The sequence below is a fragment of the Lottia gigantea genome (genome assembly GCF_000327385.1).
Source record: "Lottia gigantea unplaced genomic scaffold LOTGIsca_32, whole genome shotgun sequence".
Classification (NCBI taxonomy): domain Eukaryota; kingdom Metazoa; phylum Mollusca; class Gastropoda; family Lottiidae; genus Lottia; species Lottia gigantea.
The window spans coordinates 2,240,444-2,251,395 of record NW_008709073.1 but is presented as its reverse complement, the minus strand read 5'-3'; the positions used below and the strand labels follow the sequence as shown (position 1 = coordinate 2,251,395).

The window sequence follows — 10,952 nt, the reverse complement described above, 5'->3', positions numbered from 1 at the left end:
AGGCATGTACCCCACTTCAGATAGTTAACATGTTAAATGATTTATATCAACGGTTCGACCAGAAAACAGACGAACATGGTGTCTATAAGGTATACAGTCAACTTAGTTTATCAAAGGGTAAAGTGATCTACACTTGGTATTGATATATTTCCCAAGAATCCAAGCTGCTATCCTTGGTCCTTTCCAATTCTAACAAGAGACAAGTTGTTCATCCACAGTATACACTGTATACGGGCATCAAATTTGTCAGCAACATTTTGGATTGAAAAGTACATAAAATTGTTAAACTTTGCAAGGTACCCATTCAATTGTAATTGTAGGTAGAGACAATCGGGGATGCCTATATGATTGTATGTGGTGTACCAGAAAAGACCACCAATCACTCGACGCCAGTGGCTAGATTCGCTGTAGACATGATAACAGAAGCTCGTCAAGTTCCATCACCTCACACAGGCCGTCCAATTCAGGTATATTAGCCTCCTCAGATCTGTTTTAGATATCTATTATATTTGGAAGAACAAGTATAGCGAGTTGGATTGGTGTTTTATATGCGATGAGGTGCTGTAGGTTCGAAGGCAATAAAATGTCACAAGTGGTAAGTGAGAATGTCGGACAACCCAAAACCATTTCATGTTACAAGAATGCGGTAAGTCATGCAGCCTTTCTTCTTTCAGAAAGTTGGTATAACTTTGTCCACGTCAATACACGTGAAATATATTCTTGTAAAAAATGTCATTGTAGATTCGGGTTGGAATTCATACGGGTCCAGTGGTAGCCGGAGTTGTTGGTTTAAAGATGCCGAGATATTGTTTGTTTGGTGACACCGTCAACACGGCTTCCAGAATGGAAAGTCATGGTCTACCAGGCAGAATTCATCTTAGTCCCACCACCTATCAGTAAGTAGATTTAAACAACCCTTCTAGTATCATCAGTCATTCCATATGTAAGATGTTCTTGGCGATTTTAGCATCCCCGTACCTATTATTGGTATCATATGATAAGTGATCAGTTTTTCATGTTCGACGATCCTTATGTTTTATCATTAGCATCAGCATACATAATCGTCAATCTCATCTACAGCATCACAAACAGCGACATAATAATCATCATCAGCAGCGATATAAGCATCAGGAGGCAAAATAATCACCGTGAGCAATTGCAGCTGTAGCATAAGTGCATCATCATCATCATCAACAACAGCACCATAACCCGCAGCTAAACGACATTATAAATCATCATCATCATCATCATCATCATCATCATTAACAACAGTACCATAACCAGCTGCTAAACTAGCCTAGCGACATTATAAATCATCAGCATTAACAACAGCACCATAACCAGCCGCTAAACGAGCACTAGCGACATTATAAATCATCATCATCATCATCATCATTAACAACAGTACCATAACCAGCTGCTGAACTAGCCTAGCTACATTATAAATCATCAGCATTAACAACAGCACCATAACCAGCAGCTAAACTAGCACTAGCGAGATTATAAATTATCATCATCATCATTAACAACAGTACCATAACCAGCTGCTAAACTAGCCCTAGCGACATTATAAATCATCATCATCATCATTACCAACAGCACCATAACCATCTGCTAAACTAGCCTAGCGACATTATAAATCATCATCATCGGCATTAACAACAGCACCAAAAGCAGCAGCTAAACAAGCCTAGCGACATCATAAATCATCATCATCGGCATTAACAACAGCACCAAAAGCAGCAGCTAAACAAGCCTAGCGACATCATAAATCCCTTTTGTTTTTGTCGATTTCAGTTCCTTGGCCGATTCCAATTTTCTGTTCAAAGAAAGAGGGGAAATAAATGTGAAAGGGAAGGGAAAGATGACAACACATTTTCTAGTTGGTGAAACTTCAGTGATAGAAGAGCCAAAAGACAAGTTTTTCAATGTTCCGGCATTTAGATATGGGATGGAAGAAATAACACAATCATCCGTTAAAAAACGTTTTGCAAACGTGAAAAGTCGGACTTGTAGTGTCATGTGATGTAATAAAATTTGTTTTTTTTATGTTTAAAATGGTATTCTAGTATTAATTCTACATATTCTAATATAATTCTGTATAGCTTAGTGGACAGTTTTTTCACCCGCATATGACTGTATATCTTAAAATATGGGCTAAATTAGCATGTTTGTCTGGACTCATGACAAATCCAGTCGCAGAGCACCTCGGCTACCATTTTGGGTTTTATAGGGAACTTGTTACGTTGTGGAAGAAGATAAGAACAAAAACTGTTCAAAGAAATCACTGTAGTCTTAGTCAGATTGTCTCTCCTTGAAACTCGATTAACCAGTAGATGAAATATTTATAATCAATGAGTTATATAAGAATGTCTGGTAAATCAAGACTAACATGGGCGGGGCATTTGAATAAAACGGAAGTAGCAGTTATTTACATTGAAAATGGCTTCCATCTACGATGTACTGAGTCACTGCTCTGATTTAAGTGAAAGTTTATCAACAGTTAACGATAAAGAGAAGAGAAAATCACTAATTAATCAACACATAAAGAAATTGAGTGGACAATCCAGTTTTAAAGTGCCAGAGTTTTCAAAAGGTAAATGAAATCGTTCAAAATTAGTAATCGGTTGGTTTGTTTTGCCTTCATACTATTCTTAAAGTGAATAATATTTGACATTTGATTGCCTGATAACTGTCATTAATATTTATATATCTGCAAAAAAAAAACTAGGCTACTGCCTGTCCATACTCATTTACTACTTCAAATTAGTACTCACAAGTGTTGTGTTTTAATAACTTTGTGTTGATAAGAATAAATATTAACATTAGCAAACATCATCACTTCAACAAAATTTTGTTATATAACCAAAAAAAGGTTTAATTAGAATTTTCATCAAAACAAAGTCTTTCTAAGATTATTGGTAAGCCCTGCTATTTTAACGCTTGCCTTCTTAAAATCAGTAAAATTTGTAGGCCCTAACACCAATGATATTTGTTTGTGGATCTCATACAAAAATTTATTACACTAGACAAGCTTGTGGTTGAATATCAAAGTAAAAGATAAAACCAGTGTTGGCCCTTTGATATTGGAAAGAATGCTGAGTTGACATGCCAAGTTGCAGATAGCCATCATGTGTTAGAAAAGAAATGATTTACAACAGTTTTTTTTTTATTAATATTTCATTTTTTACTTTTTTGACTTGAATTTTAATGTTATTTTTACATTTAAAACTCAATTAGGAGTAATTTTTCACTGAATATTTTTTTTCTTCAGAATTTGAATGGTTGAATGTATCTGAACCACTTTCCTTGTCAAATCAACTAAGTGGAAAAATTGTTGTGTTGGACTTTTTCACATATTGCTGTATAAACTGTATGCATGTTTTACCAGACCTTCACGCCTTAGAAGAGAAATTTTCTGTCAAAGATGGAGTTGTGGTTCTTGGAGTTCATTCTGCCAAATTTGAAAATGAAAAATTGACAGCAAACATTTTAAGTGCTATTTTGAGATATGACATCACACATCCAGTAGTGAACGACTCTGAAGCAACTTTGTGGAAAAAATTGGAAGTGGTTTGTTGGCCGACCTTTGTTATCCTTGGTCCCAGTGGTCAATATCTATTTAATTTAGTTGGGGAAGGGCACAGAGAAGAACTGTTTGAGTTTGTAGAAACAGCTGTAGAGTATTTTAAATCTGAAGGTGAATTGAAGTCCTATGAAGTGCCTATTAGTTTAGAGAAATTGAAGCTCCCAGCAACACCCTTGCGTTATCCTGGAAAAATTGAGTTATCTGATGATGAATTGATTATAAGTGATTCCGGCAACCACAGAATTTTAATAACAGATTTAAATGGTATAGTTCAGGTAAATAGTCAGTTTAATAGAAATATAGCCTAGATAAATTTCTGTGGGTCTGAAAAATCAAGTAAACATGAATTCAGATAGGAATATGTGTACCCTATGATAATAATGTTAGATCTGGCTGAATGAAGACGTACTGAAAAGGACCTGTAAAAATCATTAGACAGTACAGCACAGTTGGCAGTAAGTTTGATTGTCGCCTGCTAAAGATTGATGAATGGTTGGAAATGTCCTGAGGTCACAGACGGAGTCGACCAATTATTAAAATGGTATGTGGAAATGCAACCATATTTTATAGCTTCTGCAAATAGGACAAATTGTTAATTAGTTAAAATGAAAATTGTAAAGAATTTTTTTGTTTTCTTGTAGAATGTAATTGGTAATGGAGAGAAAGGATTTAAAGATGGAGATTATGAAACCGCCATGTTTTCATCACCACAAGGATGTTGTAGACTAGATGATTATATCTATATTGCTGATACTGAGAATCATGCTATAAGAAAGGTGAGTTAATACATGTTGTTTCAACTTCAAGATAGATGGTGTCCCGAGATACCCAGTGTCTAAAGATACAATAAATAAACCAAATACTAACGATCCGATGTGTCTTAAGCTACACAGTGTCTAAAGATACAATAAATAAACCAAGTATTAACAATCCGATGTGTCTAAAGATACACAGTGTCTAAAGATGCAATAAATAAACCAAGTATTAAAAATCCGATGTGTCTAAAGATACACAGTGTCTAAAGATGCAATAAATAAACCAAGTACTAACGATCCTATGTGTCTAAAGATACACAGTGTCTAAAGATGCACAATGTCAAAGATACACAGTGTCTAAAGATGCACAGTGTTTTCAAGATGCACAGTGTCTAAGATACACAGTGTTTTCAACACAGTGTTTAAAGATGCAAAGTGTTTTCAAGATGCACTTTCTTTAAAGATACACAGTGTCTCAAGATATTGAGATATATATATATATTTTACTCATAGGTTGACCTAAAATCCAAACATGTGACAACCATAGCAGGTACTGGACAAATGGGAAATGATAAAGAGGGTGGAGTTACAGGTGTCAATCAAATATTATCATCACCGTGGGATGTTTGTATTGGCAGATCACCAGGTACGTCACTTGTTTATGATGTATATTGTGAAATTACAAAGTTAAAGAAAAACGTATGCGTATACTGTATAATTCCTATTATAATGCGCACCTGTATATAATACTCACTCAATAATGACTGTCATCATCATTAAACTACTTTCAAGTTCCATCGAAAAAAAATTCGTTTTGTTGCACTTCATAAGACGTTTTTTTCATGTAAGGAGTATTAAAGGTTGGGTTGGGTTAATTTTAGTCTTGAATATATGTAGATAGTCTTCAGAAATACTTCTTTTTAAAAGTACTTCAAACTAGAAATTTTACTCACTATTTCTATGTCACATATCACAGAGTATCTTAAATTGATGAGTCGTCAATTGAATATTCAAACGCAGATAACTTTGGACACACATGAATTTGAAGGCTCAAATTTTGATGGTGAGCTGTGAACACTATTACTGATTAGCGCAGCTTACAATTTTGATCATGAATATTACAGGGTCTACACGGAATGATGTATTATATATAGCTATGGCAGGTACACACCAAATATGGGTTTATTTTCTACAAGATGTTACTTGGTATAAAGCAATGTATGTATATGTTAATTTAATCAGCATTTATTATCACTTGATCTATTATTACTTTAGTAGCAAACCAACAATTGCCAATATGAAGTATATATGGATTAAGAAAGTAAATATTCTACAGCAATTTCAATAAATAAAATATAAAGGAATATTTAAGACATCTGTAGCTCAGTTTGTTGGAGTGCTGAAGTCTTGAAGTCATCTGCTTGGTCATGTCCAACAAATATTTTATCTTTACTCATTATTCAAGTCAATTACAAACAACAAAATATGATGGTTTCAGTTTCTAATCCTAGTCAGCATGTTTAAGTCAGATAATTACTCATTGTTCAAGTCAACTTAATTACAAACAACAAATGGTGGTTGCAGTTTCAAATCTTAGTCAGGGTGTTGAAGTCTAGCTGATCTCTACTCGTTATTCAAGTCAACTTGGCTGCAAATGGGTACTATAATCTGGTTTGGAATTTAATTTGGAAATTTTAAGAGCATCTTCCCTTTACCATTATCTTGCAGGAAGTACAGTAGTGGAACCTGTATCAGATTTGCTGGCAGTGGTGCCGAAGAAAACAGAAATAATAGTTATCCACAGAAAGCAGGGTTCGCTCAACCTTCTGGACTAACACTTTCTAATGATAGCTTGTATATAGCTGATAGTGAAAGTTCTAGTATACGCTATATTAGTCTAAAAGATGGGGCTGTAAAAGGTTTGGTTGGTGGAGAAAGAGATCCTACAGTAAGTGATGCCATTTTGGTTTTCTCTCATTAATGACAATGAAATGAAATATCGTGGACAGTTAGCTAGCAAATTGTGACGCCATACCAATCCATACCATATCAAATACCAAATAACACACTGAGTTTTTTTTGTTGTTTGAAATTTTTTGGCAAATGGTTAAATTGTGCATTTTGATTTTTTTTTTTAAATTTCAGAATTTATTTGCTTATGGTGATGTGGATGGTAAAGGTGTAGAAGCTAAACTCCAACATCCTTTAGGTTTGATAGCATCACAATCTACTGATCAACTTTATATGGCTGATTCTTATAATCATAAGGTAAATAATTCACCTTATACCACTCTGCACTTCTCAACTGAGTTTGCGTCCAACCACACTGGTAGGGTATATTTCAAATGGCAATTTTTGAAGATAAAACAGAGAGAGTACCCAGTGTGCAAATGGAAATGAAAACCTTGGTTCATGAAAAATTACAATTGGACAAGAACAAAACATTCATGTCATTAGGGAAACAATTTTTCTAATTGATGGACGAAATATGCTTTAAATGATGTTTTCAATTTGAATGTAGTCAGATAATCCAATTTGCTTGTTTGTAATTGACAGATCAAATGTGTGGACTTAAAAACTAAAATGTGTACAACCATACTTGGTAGAACAGAAGTTAGTGATAAAGGGGACACTACTCTCAATGAACCTAGTGGACTGGCACTAGACACCAACAAACAGAAGTTATACATAGCAGACACTAATAATAATACTATTAAAGTCTTAGATTTAAAGACTATGGTGGTTTCACAAGTAAGTATAGATGGAATCAAACAAAAAGCATAACCACACAGTTTATGCATATATTAAAATGACCAAATTGCATTCTTGTGTAGCCAGAAAAAGGAAAGTTGTCTTCTTCTACACACAAAGTGATATTAATATTTTTTCTAAATTATATGAAACATGCATTCAATAGAAACTACCTAGTCTAGTAGGAGCCTGGGTGGCTCAGTGAGTCATATATAATATGCTCACTAGTCCAAAGATCGATCATGTCCTAGGTCAAGATAGTGGCATTTTTTCCTGTTGGTGATGCAGATCAAGAGCCTTGCTTTATGTGCTCAACTTGCTCTACTTCAAAGATCTCTTTGGTATATGGAATCATAAAGTATCACTGTTCTGGCAAATGTTGCCTCATTGCACACTGCATGGCGTAACCTGTTTCCATTTTATTTCAGCTACCTATTATTTTCTCAGATGTAACTGACTCTGTTAAACCAGCTGGGCCTGTTAATATTAAAGACTTAAATGTTGATATACATGTTAAACAGCAAGCAGTAACCTGTCAGTCAGGTTCTACAGTTACTATAGACCTTCACGTTACTTTGTCTGGACAGCTACAGTTTAATACCGAGGCTCCTCATAACTGGAAACTTCTTCCTTCAGGTATTTTTTATATGAATTTGGCACAAAGTGGAAATTTGAAAAACAATGAATGGACAAGGAATACATGAATGAAAGATCAAATTTTTAGCAACAGAAATTTCAACGGTGTTTTCACATATCTTGCCCGTTCACCTCTAAATCATTCCCCGTTTCGTCCCTTTCTCATATCGTCCCTTGCTATTTGTCCTCTTCTCATATCGTCCCTTGCTATTTGCCCCTTTCTCATATCGACTCTTGCTATTTGCCCCGTTCTCATATCGTCCCTTGTTATTTGCCCCTTTCTCATATCGTCCCTTGCTATTTGCCCCTTTCTCATATCGTCCTTTGCTATTTGCCCCTTTCCCATATCGTCCCTTGCTATTGGCCCCTTTCCCATATCGTCAATTGCTCTTTGCCCCTTTCCCATATCGTCCCTTGCTATTTGCCCCTTTCCCATATCGTCCCTTGCTATTTGCCCCTTTCCCATATCGTCCCTTGCAATTTGTCCCTTTCTCATGTCGTCCCTTGCTATTTGCCCCGTTCTCATATTGTCCCTTGTTATTTGCCCGTTTCTCATATCGTCCCTTGCTATTTGCCCCTTTCCCATATCGTCCCTTGCTATTTGCCCCTTTCCCATATCGTCCCTTGCTTTTTGCCCCTTTCCCATACCATCCCTTGCTGTTTGCCCCTTTCCCATATCGCCCCTTGCTATTTGCCCCTTTCCCATATCGTCCCTTGCTATTTTTCCCATTTCCCATATTGCCCCCTCTCAAATAATCCCCTTTCACTATTCGCCCCTTATCAATTTCGCCCTCTTCCCACTTTAACCTTTCCCATTTTGGGGAAAGATGGGAAAGTGGCAAAAAGAAAAAGTGGCCAATAGGAACGGGACATAATGGGAATGGGGAAGGGGCAAAATGGGAATAGATTGGGGGCGATATGCGAAGGGGTGATATGGGAATAAATCCTGAATCACCCTTATATGTACCATTTAAAATGTATACTGAGCTTTTTCATATTAATTTTTTTTAATCTGGTTTCAGAAGACATAAAGAACATATTAGTGAATGGAACTAGAGGTAAATTAAAACCCACCAGCAAACAGGCTATTTCTCAGTTGAAACTGGAATCGTCGTCTGCAGAACAAGATCTGGCATTTTTATTCCAGCTTTTTGTGTGTACTAACGACTCTACTTGTTTAATGAAAAGAGTTTTGGTCACTCAACCTGTCATCACCGCCTCTAGTAATAATGATACAAATCAGATTATATTATCTATACAGCTATAAGTCACTTGTTTATGATTTCAATTGGGTGAATATAAGAGTCTTTTGAAACTAATTCTTTACTCTAATAAAGTGATTATTATTACTATTATTTTTATTATTGCCATTAAAGATGGGTTCCCTTATTTTCATTTATGAAATGAAAATGCTAATACTTATATGAATAGAAAGTAGAGGTGTTCTGATGACACCAGTTTTGGAGTCATGGTCAAAATCATGAAACTCACGCCTATTTATCCCGGGATTCCTGACAAGGTACATACGTGGCGACAAATTTGGTTTTCCAATATCATGTCCATGGACATTAACTGAAGACAGTAACTTAATTTGAATAATGTGTTGCTGTAATGAAGTGTTAAATTGGCCAGAAAAATTAAACCATTTCTACTGACAGTGATGCAAAAAATTGATGGACTATGTCTTTGTTAATTCATCGGTTAATTTGATATTTCGATGGTTAATCTATTTCAGTCTATTTAACATTACGATCTAGACATCTCGTTTTGTTTATCTTCTACCAGCTACTTTTCTTATCTAGATCAGACATCATTATTCCCAAAAAATCTGACTTGAGCTAATGGTGGAAAATTCGACTTGTCTTTTTAAGTCAAATCAATATTAAAAAGTGGGGACGCCATTTTTTTTATCAATCATACTTTAGTCTGAGAAACGGGATTTTTTTAGCTAAGCGAATTAGTAATAGTGCTCACAGCTCACCATCGAAATTTGAGCCTTCAAATCCATGAGTGTCATGACGATTTTGAAATTTTGACAGGCAAACTAATTGCGTCAATTTGCACCATTCCAATTTTCGAGCAGACGTCTGTGGTTCCTGCAATTCCACAAAAAGCTAAAACTATATTCCATATTTTTAGTTGAAACCTTTTGAATACGAAGGAGACATATCTCAATTAGGCGTTTATTTTACTCAAATCTGTACAGTAGTTTTCTAACACCCCCGATAAAGCATAACGAAATTAAAAAGTTTACGTAAACAGTTTAAATAGTTTTGGCGATAAAAAATTAACGGCAGAATTTATTAAGTTAAAACTTTCAGATAAGTCCGGGATTATTTTTTTTCTAGATTTGGTCAACAGTTTTCATAAATTTGAGGCAAATTTTTTTCGACCTATGAAAAAACCAGAATGCCGTTTTATTTCGATTGGAAGTACTATCATCTCATTATTAACACAAGAAAGGAATAAATCAAGCCTCCACCTCCATCGTCTATTCGACATCTATTATCAATCAAACTTCATTGTTTTTGTTTATCGATATTTAGAAACGTTTCTTTGCTCCAGTGAATAATAATGTAAACAATCACGTAAACAAATTATTTGAAAAGATCAATTATAATTATTAAAAGAGTTTATTTTTGTTTTCTTAGTATGGTGGTTGAAAAAACCTCTCCTTTTCCAGGTTCAAAGCTTGTGTTAAATTTTTGATATAAATATTCATTATAATGGAAGCTGATAGAGGATGCCTAGCTTCCGGTGCAGATTGGGCGCATGTTCTGTTAGTGTGCGTTGGTTGAAAATAACAACATCGTTCCTTCTTCACAATGTCAAGCTAATACGAACTTCGTCTTATACTTTGACTTAGATTGCCACCTTTTATGTATCTCAGCTGGTTGGATTGTATGCTAGCAAATACAACCAGGGTACTCGACAAAAAATTTGTAATTAATAATGTTTACAGTCTTTTAGTCGACGGTTCTGATTGCCTGTACTCACTGTCGTACAAACCAATCAAATGACTGCATTTACAAACGTAATACAAAAAAAATGTGGCTATTACAGTCAAGGTAAAAGACAAAGTCAAAATAGCCTGACATCGTGAAGATGGCAGTTGGCATGATGAGTACTAATGAATCATGTCATGCTATTAGACTTCGTAATAGATTGACAATGGTGAAGATGGGGTCCACCAGACCTTTTTTCTTGCGATGGGTATTTTT

At 35.2% G+C, this 10,952-nt stretch overlaps 3 protein-coding genes across 3 annotated transcripts in view; all 3 read left to right on the top strand.

The window, feature by feature from the left end:
- LOTGIDRAFT_119983 (hypothetical protein) overlaps positions 1 to 2,026 on the top strand; it is a gene marked incomplete at both ends in the record, with an annotated part of 11,682 nt that extends 9,656 nt beyond the window's left edge. The window contains 4 exons of the mRNA XM_009058074.1: positions 3 to 89; positions 321 to 467; positions 742 to 896; positions 1,798 to 2,026. Coding sequence (XP_009056322.1) covers positions 3 to 89; positions 321 to 467; positions 742 to 896; positions 1,798 to 2,026 — 618 coding nt within the window. The remainder of the gene's footprint in view (positions 1 to 2; positions 90 to 320; positions 468 to 741; positions 897 to 1,797) is intronic.
- Positions 2,027 to 2,442: 416 nt separating this feature from the next.
- LOTGIDRAFT_119776 (hypothetical protein) lies at positions 2,443 to 7,128 on the top strand (the record flags this gene model as incomplete). The annotated part of the gene is made up of 8 exons (XM_009058073.1): positions 2,443 to 2,596; positions 3,275 to 3,864; positions 4,231 to 4,365; positions 4,858 to 4,990; positions 5,469 to 5,562; positions 6,073 to 6,292; positions 6,490 to 6,612; positions 6,901 to 7,128. 8 exons carry the CDS (start codon positions 2,443 to 2,445, stop codon positions 7,126 to 7,128), a joined length of 1,677 nt encoding a protein of 558 aa, XP_009056321.1.
- A 395-nt stretch (positions 7,129 to 7,523) lies between these two features.
- LOTGIDRAFT_162146 (hypothetical protein) lies at positions 7,524 to 8,998 on the top strand (the record flags this gene model as incomplete). The annotated part of the gene is made up of 2 exons (XM_009058072.1): positions 7,524 to 7,731; positions 8,754 to 8,998. Coding segments are annotated over 2 exons (453 nt in total), but the record flags the coding sequence as incomplete, so codon positions are not given.
- Positions 8,999 to 10,952: the final 1,954 nt, after the last annotated feature.